Genomic DNA, 17101 nt, shown 5'->3' with positions numbered 1-17101 from the left:
CCCTCATGGACACACTGTGTCCCTACAGTATGAGGGACCCCTCATGGACACACTGTGTCCCTACAGTATGTCCATCACATGAGGGACCCCATGGAAAAGGACATGATGATGTATCTCAAGGGGTTTATCCATCTAATAAAGGTGCAGCCTACCTTTTCCCCCAATCTGAATTCACATCGACTTTGTTTTTAATATCGCGTCAAATAAGAACTGTGTTCCAAACATATAAACAAATGATCCCGGCGGTTTGACTCGTATGGATATGAAGCAATTAACTGACAGTGAGAAAACACTAACGTTACTGCCGCCAAATCTTCGCCAGAAAATATCAAATATGAGTTGAACGGTACCTCGCGGACAATATTGCCGGTATATAGTTTGTTTATTTTTGGACCACAATGCTTACATGAGACGATTCTAAGATGACCCAATGTTGTTCTCAATAGAGAAAACCTTCGGCGACCCAGGGGATGAGCGAGTGCATGACGTCAGGACATACCGCCAGACACTATACACTGAGCCTATGCAATATTTATCTGCACCTAATCTCTCTAGGTCGTCCGCAGACGAGCCCTTCATCGTTGCCTATACAGGATGTATATGTATGTATAATACTGATGCTAGATAAAACCAGGCTTGTTCCAAATTTCCCATTCCATGCCAGCTTGGAAAATCAACAATGGCGGACATTGTAAACAAAGTGGAAATGCAAATTTGGAACTGAAGACTCAAGAGGGGGAGGAATTATACGACCAAATCAGTTGAGCTGTTCCTGAGAGCAATTTACATAAAAGCCCCTATGATAAGAAATCCTGATCCTGAAAATTGCGTATTTGTGGGAATAGAAAACACATAAAAAAGATGTGTACTCATCTAATTCAGTAGTCATTCAGTTGTGAAAACAAACAGGAAATGACTATAGGCTATATGTATTGATTGATTGAATACTTTATTAACAGGCTTTGAGGCAAGCCTCTAGGGCCTAGGCTTGTTTCCATTGTGGTCCTCTCTGTATAATAATAATAATATAATAATAATAATGACGGATTCGGGTCAGAATCGGTATCGGCAGATATGACCCTGCAAATAATCGGAGATCCAATATCGGTCATAATTTCATAATCGTGCATCCCTAAAATCGAAACCTTTTTTCATTTTACACTGAGTGTATACTGTAGTGTATACTCTAGGCTCTCTACCTAGTCACTGCATGTGCAATTGTGCATGATCATCACATCTAGGTCAAGTGAAAGTGCTACAGTCTATAACTCTTATAATAGTGTGGTGCTATTCACCTCTGTGTGCTACAGTCTATAACTCTTATAATAGTGTGGTCCTATTCACCTCTGTGTGCTACAGTCTATAACTCTTATAATAGTGTGGTCCTATTCACCTCTGTGTGCTACAGTCTATAACTCTTATAATAGTGTGGTCCTATTCACCTCTGTGTGCTACAGTCTATAACTCTTATAATAGTGTGGTCCTATTCACCTCTGTGTGCTACAGTCTATAACTCTTATAATAGTGTGGTCCTATTCACCTCTGTGTGCTACAGTCTATAACTCTTATAATAGTGTGGTCCTATTCACCTCTGTGTGCTAGTCTATACGCTCCACACGTCCCAAACTCTTCTCCCTTCTGGCTCCAAAACTGTGGAATGCACTTCCCATTGCAGTCAGAACTGCAGCATCACTCCCAATCTTCCGCCGTAGCCTGAAAACCCACCTTTTCAGACTCCATCATGGCCCATAGCACTTACCCTAACCCCTTAGATAGCATTTCTGTTGGCTTAGATAGCATTTGACACAGACTTATAGCATGTTATGTAGACAGCACTATAATTGTATTGTATATAGTCATAGCACGCCATAGTACATATGTATAGCATAGTAGTAAATATGTATAGTTTATGTGTATAGAGTATGTATAGTTTCATTATATAGATATTCCACTGTTACTTTCTTAGCTTACGCATGTTTCATGATAAATGCTTTTATGTGATGTATTCCCATGCTTTTGTTCTTGCTTAAATGTAAGTCGCTCTGGATTAAGAGCGTCTGCTAAATGCCTAAATTGTAAATTGTAATAGTGTGGTCCTAAGTATTCACCTCTGTGTGCTACAGTCTATAGCTCTTATAATAGTGTGGTCCTCTGTGTGTTCTCCTTTCAGGATGCTGCAGAACAACCAGCTAGAGAAGTTACCTGATGACGCCACATGGGACCTGCCCAACCTTCTCTCCCTGTGAGTCACGCACGCACATTGCACACCACAGTAAAATCCACAGTACGTCCCCAATAACAGGGCTTCTCAAACCTTTTCATGTCAAGGACCCCCAAATTGACATGTTTCAGCCTGCAGACCTCCATTTGTACGGCTCTATAGCAGTGATTCTCAACCGTTTTCATTTCAAGGAAACCCAGTTTGACATGCATGCAGAATCCCATTTAACGCCATTTATATCTCTGGGACCCCAATGTATGTTGTAAAATCAATGTTAATTTACAGTGTACAAATGGAACCAAAGTGACCCATAAGGGTCCATTTGTTTCCAACTATCATTTAGCTAATTAGCTGGGGACCCCCTGGAACTCCCTCAAGGACCCCTGGGCGTCCCCGGACCCCACTGCCCTATAAGCCCAGTACTGTATATAGTTTGTCGTACCACAAAGATGTGACCGTTATGGATGAACCATAATGCTCCCCGGGTCCACTTCTTTAATGCTCTCAGAGTTAAATTTAAACACAGAGAACGTTGCAGTGCAATTTCTCTCAATAAAACCCACCAGCCAGGGGATAAATAACGCCCACGCACCCACCCACGTCTCGACCCCGACCGACCGGCCACCACACACTAAAAACGCACAGAGCACCAGTGACATATAACAGGCTGTAACCCGTCGCGGTCTGCCACAAGTGCAGCAGGCCTTCCGCGCTCGCCTTGAAGGCCCTGATGTTAGACGTAGCTGCATCAGCAGGGGCGCAGGAAGATGTCTATAGCAAGGGCGGCTGATGTTCTGGGGAGGGGGGATATGTGCACAGGTTTTTGGCGTAAAAATGGCATAAAATGAGCTATTTAGCTATATCTACTTCACTCCCCGAAGTTAAATACATTAGCAAGTCATCTTTATGTCTAAAATGTATAAAACAAAATAGTTTGAAAATAGCTGATCTACAAGCACACATCGCATGCATCACCATCACGTCAACCGGAAGAAAACAGCCCATCTGCAAGCGTGCGACACAGCGTATGCTTGTAGATCGGCTGTGACACCGGCCCGGCATGCATCACAAGAAAGCACGTCACATCATCAAGCCCTCAAAAGAGAGAGAGTGAAGGGACGCAACTAAGGTAACAAACTACAATCACATCAGAGAGAGAGAGAGAGAGAGAGAAAGAGAGAGAGAGAGTGAAGGGGACGCAAAGCCGACTGACTACATCAGCGGCATGCATGCACTTCACTTCTCCTCCTGGCAAGCATCTGGAAGCCATGAGGGGAAACTAACAGCAGAGCAGACACTGCAGGGCCAGGGAGAGCATCTCCAATGAGCTGTGAAACAACCCCATTTTCCATCAATTCCCCCTCTCTCCTCCTCTCTTCTCTTCCTCTCTCCTCCTCTCCTCTCTTCCTCTCTCCTCCCCGCTCCACTCCTCTCCTCTCCTCCCATGCTGTGCTTTCCTCCATCTCTCTCTCTCTCTCTCTCTCTCTCGCTCTCTCACCACCCACACCGCTATTCCCTTGGCTAATGAGAGTGTTTGATGGCCTAATTGTCTCATCTGTAGGGTCACGTGCGTGCGTGTGTGCACACATGTGTATGTATGTGTGTGCGTGCGTGCAGACCACCTCGCTTGTGACCCAAATACAGAGCTGCAGTAAACCACACACAGAGATACTCACTCCATTCCTGTTTTCCAAAATTAATAATTTCCCCCCTGTAAACATCCGCAAGGTCATTTTCCCCATAATTCTCACACACACACACACACACACACACACACACACACACACACACCCTCACACACACACACACACACACACACACACACACACACACACACACACACACACGTTTGTTGATGTTTTCACAGAGGCAGGACATGACTAAGTAATCCCTCTGCTACCAACAGCGCACGCACACACACATTGTACATACATGAAGTGTACATGCATGACACACACACACACACACACACACACACACACACACACATATTCAAACAGGGCACGTGAAATTGTGCTCTGCGGTCAAAAAAAGCATGGGATAGTTTTGCGCACACTAATGGCCATCTCATCCGACTGCATGTGTGTGGTCTCTCTCCTCTCAATCCCCGCGCAAAGAGAATGTCTCTCAGGTGATGAAACGCACACACACACAGGCACATGCACGTGCACACGCGCACACACACTCGTCGACAGTGCAGAGACGCACCTTGTCATTACAGTAATGATAAGCCCAGCGGAGGAGGATTACTGGAAAGGCTTTGGAGAGAGAAGCTTGTCGGCGCCTCACGCTGACATGAAACACACCAGGTGAACTGAGGAAGAGAGAGAGAGAATGACAGAGTACAGTGTACCTGACTCGACCCTTTTTCTTACCGACGTTTCAATTGACGTAATGGTATATATATATATATATATATATATATATATATATATAGAGAGAATGCTTTGTCCTGAATCAACAAGGAATGGCTACAATCCCCTACAGGGGCTCAGGGGTATAGAGCGGCCACATGGGAACCGCAAGGTTCCCGGTTCGATCCCGGGTTCCCCAAGTGTTAGCGTCGGAGTGTCCTTGAGCAAGACTCTGAACCCATAATTGCATGCAAGTTTCCTCTGCCATTGGTGTATGAATGGAAATGGAAATGTGAATTTAATGCACAATCTATGTAAAGCGCTTTGGATAAACCATTTACCAATCCCCTGTATGCACCACCACAACAAGGCCTAAACTTGAGTTTGTCGTGCCAAAGGTATCCAGGCTCGTTAAAGAGATGTCAGGGCTCACTACCAGAAAAGCATTGTGATCCGAGTTCCACAGCGGAATCCAAGCAGACGTTTAACCCCCGTTTTGAAACAATAGCGGTGAAACTCGGGTCTTCATGAGTTTCCCCGGCCGCGTGCATAACGTTTTGACCATCTGCTAGCAGGAAACCAGGAGAGTAAAAACCCAGAAATCTGCTGGATCGTTTCGCACAGGACTCTCTCTCTCCCTCTCCCTCTCTCTTTCACTCACTTCTCGTTCTGAAAATCGGGACCTAGGGGCTTTGATGTGACAGACAGGAAATAGCTGCTGCTTTATTGGCTTCTGTGGAATGTTCCTGGTTCCGTTTGGACGTTCTATGGGCCCTGGCAGGTCCACCCTGAGGATTCATTATTATTCCGCCCGAGAGAGCGGTCCAGAGAATGTAGCGGGGCCTTTTTAGTTTCCGCCGCTTTCATCCTGAACTCTGAGGTCAGGGACAAACAATGTCCACAGGTAGAGAGTGCATGCGCCGCCGAGGACAACACAAAGGATGCCGCTTTAGACCACGGACTCAAGGAGTCAGTCCACTGCCGGAGTATGTGCACACGAGATGAAAATGTTTGTGCTTCACTACTGACTCGCGCACGCGCAGTCGCGCAAACACACACACACGCACGCACGTACATACGTATGCATGCCCATCTGTCGGTGTATATAGTTGCCTCTCCTGATGGAAAAACATCCCCAGGGGCAGAGCCCAGGGTTCACAGTTCAAGTTCAGATTTCACTTTGATGATGCTGTTTGTTTGGGGGGACTCGGGAGTCTCCGAGGGGGGATGGCGTAGGAGCCGAAGGGGGGGGGGGGGGGGGGGGGGGGGGCTCTGTGATGGGGGGCGACGGAATCAAAGAAAGTCAAGCGAGCGGGGAAGATTGATATGGGAGGATGTTTGGAAGAGGGACGGCCGAGGAGTTACACCTGCTTTACGCTCGGTCGCACTGCGGTGTCGCGCGCAGCCGCGCACACACCGAAAACAGCCCAGCTCGTACATCGGGGCTGCTGTCGAGTGCAGCAGCAGAATGACTGCGAGCGAGGCGAGCAGCGCATCAATGAAGATGTTAGAAACAAAGTGAGTGCGAGAGAATTGGCTCGAGGGATGGAGGGAAGGATGGAGGGAGAGAGGGATGGAGGGAGGGAGAGAGAGAGGGATGGAGGGAAGGATGGAGGGAGAGAGGGAGGGATGGAGGGAGGGAGGGAGAGAGGGATGGAGGGAGGGAGGGAAAGAGGGATGGAGGGAGAGAGGGAGGGCGGGATGGAGGGAGAGAGGGAGGGCGGGATGGAGGGAGAGAGGGAGAGTGAGGGATGGAGGGAGAGAGGGAGGGCGGGATGGAGGGAGAGAGGGAGAGTGAGGGATGGAGGGAGAGTGAGGGATGGAGGGAGAGAGGGAGGGATGGAGGGAGAGAGGGAGGGAGGGAGAGAGGGAGAGTGAGGGAGGGAGGGAGAGAGGGAGAGTGAGGGATGGAGGGAGAGAGCGAGGGAGAGGGATGGAGGGAGAGAGGGAGGAATGGAGGGAGAGAGGGAGGGAGGAATGGAGGGAGAGAGGGAGGGAGAGAGGGAGAGTGAGGGATGGAGGGAGAGAGGGAGGAATGGAGGGAGAGAGGGAGGGATGGAGGGAGAGAGGGAGGGAGAGAGGGAGGGAGAGAGGGAGGAAGAGAGGGAGAGTGAGGGATGGAGGGAGAGAGGGAGGGATGGAGGGAGAGAGAGAGGGAGGAATGGAGGGAGAGAGGGAGAGTGAGGGATGGAGGGAGAGAGGGAGGGAGAGAGGGAGAGTGAGGGATGGAGGGAGAGAGGGAGGAATGGAGGGAGGGAGAGAGGGAGGAATGGAGGGAGAGAGGGAGGGACGGAGGGAAGGATGGATGGAGAGAGGAGGGAGAGAGGGAGGGATGGAGGGAGAGAGGGAGGGAGAGAGGGAGAGTGAGGGATGGAGGGAGGGAGACGAATGAATGAGAGCCAAAGGCCGAGGAAAGAAGAATAGAGTGGAGGAAGTGGTCCCGGACTGTCAACTCTGCCCTGAAGGGATCATTCATCACTATGGACAGTGTGTGTTTCTGCTTGTGTGTGTGTGTGTGTGTGTGTGTGTGTGTGTGTGTGTGTGTGTGTGTGTGTGTGTGTGTGTGTGTGTGTGTGTGTGTGTGTGTGTGTCTGTGTGTGTGTGTGTGTGCGGACGCTGACACAGCGCACTTTCACTTACACACACACAAGGCCATGCACGGCACACGCGCGCACACATACACACGCACACACACACACGCGCACACACACGCGCTTCTGGGATGACTGTGTGGACACTGAGAGGGGTGCAAGGGGACAAAGGGTAGTTGGGTCGCATGCTTGAAGGCATGGAGGAGCAGGAGGAGACGAAGTGGGCTGGCAGAAAAGGAGATGAAAGCAGCCGCTGTGTTTGTTGACACTGGAGAGGCATTTGTCTGAGTAGTGGAAACATCAAGGTCCACTGGAGATGGAGAGACGCGCAGGAAGGAAGGAAGGGAGGAAGGAAGAAGGGATGGAGGGAGGGAGGGAGGGAGGGAGGAATGGTGGTATATGCTCTATACCACCACTCCTGGACAACTGGACAACTGGCGGCCCAGGGGGCCACATGCGGCCTCCACCTTCAATTAATGTGCATGGCCCGCAGGTTAAAATCTGAATACTGATATATTATTGATTTCAGCTGTTATACAATTCCAAACATGACCCGTTTTAATTACTTAGTAGTAGCGGAATGACTAGTATTTAACTTTTATTGTCTTTGTTATGTCCAAATGAATTTGCATTTAAGTTCACAAAGTTAACATAAGTGACCTAGAACTAAATAATATAATAAACTTAAATAAACTTTTCAGGATTCCAATTCAAAACCAGCAATTATTTTTAATAATAATCAGGATTTTAATTCAAATATATCAAAATTAGCAGATCTATGAGTTCAAAATGTGTTGCAGTGTGACGCGTTTGGAGATTGTAGATCTGCTATTTTTGATACGACAGTATTATGCAATGTGGCCCTCTGGAGTGAGTGTGGAACTATAGTGGCCCTCTGGAGTGAGTGTGGAACTATAGTGGCACTCTGGAGTGAGTGTGGAACTATAGTGGCACTCTGGAGTGAGTGTGGAACACTGGAACTATAGTGGCACTCTGGAGTGAGTGTGGAACTATAGTGGCACTCTGGAGTGAGTGTGGAACTACATATAGTGGCACTCTGGAGTGAGTGTGGAACTATAGTGGCACTCTGGAGTGAGTGTGGAACACTGGAACTATAGTGGCACTCTGGAGTGAGTGTGGAACTATAGTGGCACTCTGGAGTGAGTGTGGAACTATAGTGGCCCTCTCCATCTTCAAAGTGTGCAGAGGAGGGGAACGTTTACACAACAACACAAGCACATTTTATAACACAGGAATGGGGGTTACGGTAGAGAGGAAGAGTAAGCCGGTTGCACTGATCGAGTCGCGTGTGAGTGTGTGTGTGTGAGTGTGTGTGTGTATGTGTGTGTGTGTGTGTGTGTGTGTGTGTGTGTGTGTGTGTGTGTGTGTGTGTGTGTGTGTGTGTGTGTGTTTCCTTGTGATCTTACATTTCAGACGTGTCCGTGCTAGCGGAGCTATATATAGCTTAATTAGCCTGAGTGTAGATCATAATGAAGAGGTTTCTACGAAAGCATCAAAGCATGCGAGGATAAAAAGTGTAATTCTCTTAATCACCTTCCTGTAAGCTAAGGCGTTGCACCGCCACGGCTCACAGACACTCACACTGCGTGCGTGTGTACATACGTACGTATACACGCACACACGTGTGCCCTGTGTGAACACACACACGCACGGAGCAATTTCGCAATTGTCTGACTGAACCACCCCCCCTCTGCTCACCTCCTCTGTGCTTCTGACGCTGTCCCTCTCGTCTCTGCTCCTCCCTTATAAACCTGAGGCCGATTCTACAACATGTACAAATGTCTTCTAAATCTTAAGTTTTCTGAAAAACGCATGTTGCTACGTATATCAGTGGTGGTTGTTGAACCTTTTCATGTCAAGGACCATTGAAAACCCCCAAAAATGTTTTGTACCAGGGACCCCCACCCCCGGAAGCAAAGATTTGAGTTAAGAATGTTCTCTTTAAAGGTACACATTCAAAGATTGTTCTACAAGCTCAATGCAGGGCATGAAGTGATGCGCGCTACTGAACATAATACTACACCTGGTACGACCCACTTATAAAACAAACCTGGGTACATTCTTCTTCAAGTGTGGAATGCCCTGACCCCCTCCCTAAGAAAAGGCAGATCACTGGTATCCTTTAAAACAGCCCTGAGAATCCACCTTTCAGCAAAGGGAGAGGAAATGATCTCTTCTCCCTTAGACAGGTGATCACCACACCCCTCTATACAATCCGCTTATTTTTTCTTGGAACCGTGGAACCAAATGGACCCGTACACTCTCAGAGTTAAATTAAAATTGGTTTTACAATATAAATTGGGGTCCCAGAGATAGAAACGCCATAAAATGAGCCATAAAATTCGTAGCCTAATGCATGTCAAACTGGGCAGTCCTTGAAATTTAAATTGTTGACAATCACTGCGAGAGTCGTAAAATAAAATCTTCTCTTATGTGGGTCCCTGGCATATCTTTTCAAATGGGGGTCTGTGGGCTAATAAGTGTCAATTTGAGGGTCCTTGGCATGAACAAGTTTGAGAACCACTGCATGGCTAGTCTCGCGTTGCCAGACTGTTGCCTCTCGCAATTTCCAAATGCTTCCATCATACAGTCTGGAGCAATGGAAGTTCTATCATGAAGCCGTGAAGCCTCCTCCCCACTTCCGTTTCGTCTTTACAGTCGCGCACATTCATCCTAATATAAATATAAATCATCTAAGCATATATAGCTTGTTGCTTAGCAGGAAAAAAAAGAAGAGGTATATTATAAAATATATTTTCGTGAACGGAAATGGCAACCTTCCTTACTCGGACTCCAAGAGTTGTCTGGCTATACGCGAGACTATACTGCATGGCTAACTAACATCCTCTCCTCCTCTCCAGGCGGCTGGACGCCAACCTGCTCAGCGAGGTGCCGGCGGGGGCCTTCCGCGGCGTGCACTCCCTGCGCCACCTGTGGCTGGACGACAACGCGCTGACGGAGATCCCCGTGGCGGCGCTGGCCTCTCTGCCGTCGCTGCAGGCCATGACGCTGGCCCTCAACCACATCACACACATCCCCGACCACGCCTTCACCAACCTCTCCGCCCTCGTCGTGCTGTGAGTTAACGTGCATGCCGTGTGCTTTTGTTGCCAGGTTGCGTGTGGCCGGCGGTTTGTGGTTTCTATTCCACACACAATGAATACACCTTTGGCGGGGCTTCCCTTTCATCGACTTAAAGTTCAGATGTCACGATCCATGCACCGCCGTGCAACATGGGCGAGGTTTGTCCTCTGCGTTTAACCCTTCCTTAACCTGTTTAGGATGTGGTTAAGCCAGTGAGCAATGCCACTGGGGACCAGTGGTGGAAAAAGTACTCACATTTTGACTAGTGACTAGTAACTAAAAGGTTCAAATAAATGTAGTGGAGTAAAAGTACCATATTTGCCTCAGAGATGTAGTCGATGTGTTTTCAATAAGGCATTGTAAATATCAATGGGATTGGTATTTAAGAGACAGTGCCAACAATACACTCAAACTACTTCTCCAAAGTGAGTGACACCCACAGCCACAACAGGAGCAACCATGATCTGGTACTACCAAAATGTTGAACAAACATGGGAACATTCTCATCCTCTGCCGCCAAAATGTGGCATTCCCTGTAAATCCCTGACACCATGCATTAAAAGGATGTGTAAAACTGGTATCTTTCCAAATTGGCCTGGAAAAAACATGTATCGAGAGACCACAAGGGGAGGTAAATGTAAATGTCCCATGTCTTTTGTGCATATACAGTACAGTGCTATGTTGATGAATCAAATACATTACCACAATGGAAACAAGTCACTGGAACTGTTTTGTGTTTTGCCTTAATATCTTACCGACCGTATACCACATGCGGTTTACATTTCCGACTAATAGTACTACTATTAAATATTCAATCAAAAAGGGCTCACAGGTTGTTGAGTACCGGTATATTGTTTGTTCTACTCTGTGCCCACTGTCTGTCGATGATTAAAAAAATAAGACTTAAAAAGGGACAGAAAGGATCATTTACAATTTACATTTTAGGTATTTAGCAGATGCTCTGAATCCAGAGCGACTTACAGTAAACAAGGTAGACACAAGGTAACACATCACATCCATAGTAGACCATGTAGTCAGTGGCTCAGTCATCTACGACCAACCTAGCCTCGGAAACCCAGACATTTTTATTTCCAGGGAGAAAAAAAGGTCTGGGACCGAGTCCACTTCAATTTGGCATAGAGTAGCGCAAACGTCGATCACTCTCTGCTGATTCTTTTTTTGTTTGTGGCTTTTGCCTTTATTTTATATTTTTTATGGAGGGACAGACAGTAGGCTGACAGGAACTGGGGAGAGATATGTGGGAAGACATGCAGTAAAGGCCAGACTGGACACTGCCAGACTGGATTACCAGCCAAGGTGCCTGGACCACTGAGCCATGGCCCAGGCCTCTCTCTGCTGATTTCTAATCGTCTGCACCTTTGTTGACGTACACACACCTCTCTCTCTCTGTTGCTCTAATTAATTAGTCTCATGTCGCGCAGCTGTGTCTAGATTCTCCCGGCGGATCCTGCCGGGTGCTGCCTATGCCATAGAAAGCATAGGTGGACCCCAGGCTAGGACCAACCTATCATCAGTCTAAACATTATAATATCAACATTTAATAATATCATTTACCTCAACTCAAACTATAGGTCAACTTAGTGAAGGAACGTGGCATCTATCGGTCTAAATAACATGCTATCCTAAATTACAATTATTATCTGACGTTCTGTACCCTTTGTATTTAGTCACCTTCATAACAACCATATCCAGAGCATGGGGGAGAGATGCTTTGAGGGTCTACAGAGTCTGGAGACGCTGTGAGTATATGTGGACACACGTGCGCATGCACGCACGCACACACACACACACACACACACACACACGAACGCACACGCTGCTGCCGCAGTAGTTCCATTTCTTATTGTGAAATGACTACCTTTTCTGTTTCCCCAAACATGGAGCCAGTCACCATGATGAGAGAGTATCAACAGCCAATCGGACCGGTGTGCCATCATGCAGTGTTTAGACCAATCACATTGCCTTAACCATAACCCTAAGATAAACAGCTGAGATAACCTCAAGGAGAGTAATATAAACACATGGCACAGCCACTGGCTCACTTATATTGTGGGTGAGAGCAATTTTCTCAGTCGTGTGTGTCTGAGTCTGTGTCCGTGCACGCGTGCGTGCGTGCGTGTGCGGGGCGAGCGCACATTTTGAGGCGTTGGATTACGAATTGAATCCATGTCTTATTTATGGAGAGTATACCTACAATGATGATGAACCGCAATTGATTATGGCTTAAATAATGATATCAAAATCCTGATCAACATCCCGGTATAATTCCAGGTGGGTACTCTAAGGCTGCTGCACAGAAACCGCAGCTATCTATAATGACGGATTGGAATGCAGAAGATGAAAAATTCCCCTTTGATTAACTCAAAGCAACATCAACAGATTCCTCCTCCTCCCCGTGTTTTGTAAGAGTAATCAACCGAGGTCAAGTTCAGCTCAGCTTCACTAGACAGAGGACGGGAGAACGTGCCGTAACCGTGTTTTGCTCCGATCCGAAAACCTTTTTTTTTTACAGCAAATTTTGATGTAATTTTAGCCTTTTGAATAAATTTGTAGTTTTAGTCAGATTTTTGTCACTGAAATGTTTTAGTTTTATTCGACGAAATATCATAAGACTTTTGTTGTTTTGTCGACTAAAATGTATTTTGGCGGGCCTTTATGGTGTCATAATGGCTGATTTTACACTTGGTGGCATGCTGAAAATAGCCAATCTATAAGCTATCCTCCTAACATTTTTTTTTGTTGACGAAATTGTCAATATGCTCGGTCATAGTTTTAGTCACCATAGCATAGTTTTCATTTTGTTTTCATCAGTGAAAAAAGGTAGGCGACGACCATTTTTAGTTTTTAGTCGACGAAATCAACACGAGGTCACGACTGCAAATGGGTTGAAGAGAAGATGAAGAGAGAAGCAGAAAGAGAGGTAGACGAGAGAGAGAGAGAGAGAGAGAGAGATAGAGAGAGAGAGTGTGTGAGAAAGTGACAGAGAGAAATGTCTAGCGGCTGATGTACACGTGGTCGTACAGTATATGACGGAGTATAAAAGTATGCATAGCGCTGCCGTCTTCATGGAGGTCTGGCTGGCGGTGACCACGCCGTTTCTGACACATGTTGTTTAACAGCCTGCTGAAGTGTAAGAAAATGACGTGTTCCCCTTTTATGATCGTGTGTGTATGTGTGCGTGCACACGCCGGGTGCTCATGCGGTGCCTTTGTGCTTAGTGTATAGACGGACACGGACTCACGTGTGTGTGTGTGTGTGTGTGTGTGTGTGTGTGTGTGTGTGTGTGTGTGTGTCTCTACGCTGCCCGCAAATGGAATGTGCGCACACGCGGCAAACCCTCTCTGCTTTAACAATCTAAAAGACATTATGTCCATGCTGGGAAACGTGAAAGTAAGCAAGTAAGCAAGTGTGTGTGTGTGTGTGTGTGTGTTTTTTTTTTTTTTGGGGGGGGGGGGGTGAGAAGAAAATAGGGGCTGTACTAGAACAGGTTCTCAACCTGTGGGTCCCCACATGATTTTGGGGTCCCTAGATGACAGTGAAGTGACAATCTAATGTATTTTAGGCCCAAACCACACCAATGCAACTAGTCGCAATTCCTTGCAACAAAAACAGTTTAAAGGACATGTCACACCAATGCAACTCCTTGCAACTGCCATTGGGGATAACGGTCTGCTATTTAGATCAGCTATTTTCATAATATTTATCTGTGGAACTGAAAATGTAATGCCTCAACTCCTACATTTCAAGTGCTTATCAGGGTCCTGGGGTCCCCAGTTCAAAGAGGATTATTTTGGGGCCGGGGTCACGGCCTGAGAGAGAGAGAGAGAGTGGCGGGATAGAATGACAGGTGTCAGTGACGTGGTGATTGTGTTGGCATGCAAGGGGTTAATCTCACCTCGCTCCGGAAAAACATGAGAGGCCATCATCTGATGCATATGCCCCCCCCCCCCAACACACACACACACACACACACACACACACACACACACACACACACACACACACACACACACACACACACACACACACACACACACACACACACACACACACAATGTATTATAAAATCATTAACGTGAGGGGAGCATGTGTCCAGGAAGTTGTTGGAAAATGTAATGGGATACACAAACAAGGCAGGGACATAAACAGGCACGGCCAACATTTAAATACTTCAATTATATAATTGCTCAGACGCACGTACTGTACGCATGCCGGCACGCCATGTTTAGGTGCAGCTAAAAAACATGCGCAACGCGCAAACACCCGGGCTCGCATTCATTCACACACGCCTATACTCCGTGCAGTGCAATGCACGCACACGCACACACAGAAGAGACAAACCTTTGCACCTCCCGTGTAGCGCGTACATATGACGGCCGTGTCAGCCATAGCAACGTCTGTTTTGATACGCCCCTGGCCGTTGCCGCACGACACCGCCGTGTTTTCTGGGAAAGCTTAATGGGAGACAGACCATAATAATCGGGTCGGTGCGGCCCGGGGTCAAGGGTCATCATCAACACCGCCACGCTCTACAGCTGTCGGCCTCGTACAGCAGAACTACAGGGAACCTTCCTCGATGAATGGAGTATACACGATGAGGACACAATGGAAACAAGCCGAATCCAACACTCTACTTCTGCTGTGCTGTACTGTACTTCCCTGCATGTGCCTGTTAACATGAAAGCTATTAATAAAGTATTCAATCAATCATTCTACATTATACTGCAGTGGTTCTCAACCAGTGGTCCAGGGACCACCAGTGGTCCTTGAGGGGGTTCCAGGTGGTCCCCATGCAGCTAAATGGAGAGTTGGTAACCAAATTGACCCTTATAGATCTTTAACTATTGAGAGTGTAAAATGAAACCAAATGGACCCTTACGTGTCCATTTGGTTTCATTTTGCCCTCCAAGAGTTTGATTATTGTTAAACATCTGCATTACTAAATTCATAAGAAGTCTACACAATTAGAGAATGTAGAATAATTGTTATTTTGATCAACGTTTGCCTGTTATCTCTCCTAATGGTACCAACATCAATATAGCATGGAATTGTGTACATCTTAATGACTGCATATTCTTTAGTTTTGGGTTTGAGAGGCTAAATGTCATCAATGGTGGTCCGTGGCTCAAATGCCGAATAAATAATGGACCTTGATATGAAAAGAGTTGAAAACCACTGTTATACTGCATACCAGTGGTTTTGATTGATTGACTGATTGATTGATGCATTTATTAACAGATTGGAGAATTACAGTACATTTCAAGCACAACTCAAAACAAACTGGTATCTGTGGACGACACCATAAAGCTTTACACTTGTTTACAATAGGGTCTGTTGAATTCATCATAACATTTAGAGACGTACAAATATACACTTTCAATCTTTTTCAGGTCGATTATTTATTCGGCATTTGAGCCACGGACCACCTTTTGATTTGAAATGTAGCCTTAAAAAAATCACCCGTGTGAAGCGCTCTTATCTTATAACATGTCGTTTTGTTCAGACACATATGACGTAAATTCTCCATTCATTGTCAATGGGAATGTAATCTTTGTGTAGGAGAGAAATTGTCGATTTGCTCAGACACATCCATTAATTGTCAATGGCATTTAATGTTTGTGTCAATAATCTACTACACTATAGCTGAATATAGGAGGGGCTAGTGCCCCTCAAAAAGAAATAAATAAATAAAATAATATCTTGTCATCGTTGGATAAGATGTTGTCCACAATTAAATTCTGTATTGATGTGGTACCATTAGGAAAGATTACAGGCAAACGTTGATCAAAAATAACAATTCTGAAGTAATGCAGATCTTGTTTAACAATACTTTAACTCTTGAGAGCCTAAAATGAAACCCATTTGGTTTCATTTTACGCTCTCACGAATTAAAGATCTAAACTTCTAAAGGGTCCATTTGGTTACCAACTCTGCATAATTTAACTGGGGACCACCTGGAGCTCCCTCAAGGTCACCACTGATGGTCCTTGTAGGGACCCCTATAAATACTATCAATCTAGACATGGGCTTAATTGCCACCATTATTTAAATTATTAATCATTGTTTATCTCTCTCTCTCTCCCCCCCCTCCCTCTCTCTCTCAGGGATTTGAACTATAATGATCTACAGGAGTTCCCTGTGGCCATCAGGACTCTGACCAAGCTACAGGAACTGTGAGTGTACTCACACGCACGCACGCATGCACGCACAATCAGGCATTGTGCACACTGCACACACATACATGCTGCAGCGCACACCCACACATCTATACACACACATTCACACCTGCCTGACATGACTATCGTACTTGCCTTATCCCAAATAATCCCGTTAAGTGATTTTAATGTAGCACTCGGATACAATCTCCCTCACCCTGAACAGGTGCAGCCTGCACTCCCCCCAGCACGCACACACACACACACACACTACACACTTGCCTGTACGCACACATTTGCACGTATACGCACACATACGCACGAACACACATAACTCGTAAACTGCGTTTTCCCTCTGCTTCAGCAGATGTTCCGCACAGTATGCTTGTGCACGTGCGCGTGTGTGTGTGCGCACGGGTGCGACCCCGTGCGTGTGTGTGTGTGTGTGTGTGTTTACATCTCATGTGCCCTAAAATGTTTTTCAGCTGTGCAACGACAGGTGGGACATGCCTCTCGCTCTCTGCCCATCACTTTAATGTCTCTCTTCCACTCTCTCTCTCTCTCTCTGCTCAGACCTTTGGTGGAAAAAGTAGCATACTCACATTGTTTACTCAAGTAAAAGTACTGTATCAATATACGCCTACGGCAATGTAG

At 46.3% G+C, this 17101-nt stretch overlaps 1 protein-coding gene across 3 annotated transcripts in view; it reads left to right on the top strand.

Annotated features, from left to right (window-relative positions):
- The window catches only part of lgr6 (leucine-rich repeat containing G protein-coupled receptor 6), an 86544-nt gene that overhangs the window by 55895 nt on the left and 13548 nt on the right, over positions 1–17101 (top strand). For 2 of the 3 annotated variants that reach the window (XM_083769379.1, XM_083769378.1), the window contains 4 exons: positions 2171–2242; positions 10049–10264; positions 11960–12031; positions 16397–16465. In XM_083769379.1, coding sequence (XP_083625505.1) covers positions 2171–2242; positions 10049–10264; positions 11960–12031; positions 16397–16465 — 429 coding nt within the window. The remainder of the gene's footprint in view (positions 1–2170; positions 2243–10048; positions 10265–11959; positions 12032–16396; positions 16466–17101) is intronic. The other variant, XM_083769380.1, reaches the window with a different exon arrangement.

This window comes from Protomyctophum parallelum, assembly GCF_964188405.1.
Source record: "Protomyctophum parallelum genome assembly, chromosome: 7".
NCBI lineage: Eukaryota > Metazoa > Chordata > Actinopteri > Myctophiformes > Myctophidae > Protomyctophum > Protomyctophum parallelum.
Note: the sequence above shows the minus strand (reverse complement) of the source record. Positions and strands in the feature narration are given on the sequence as shown.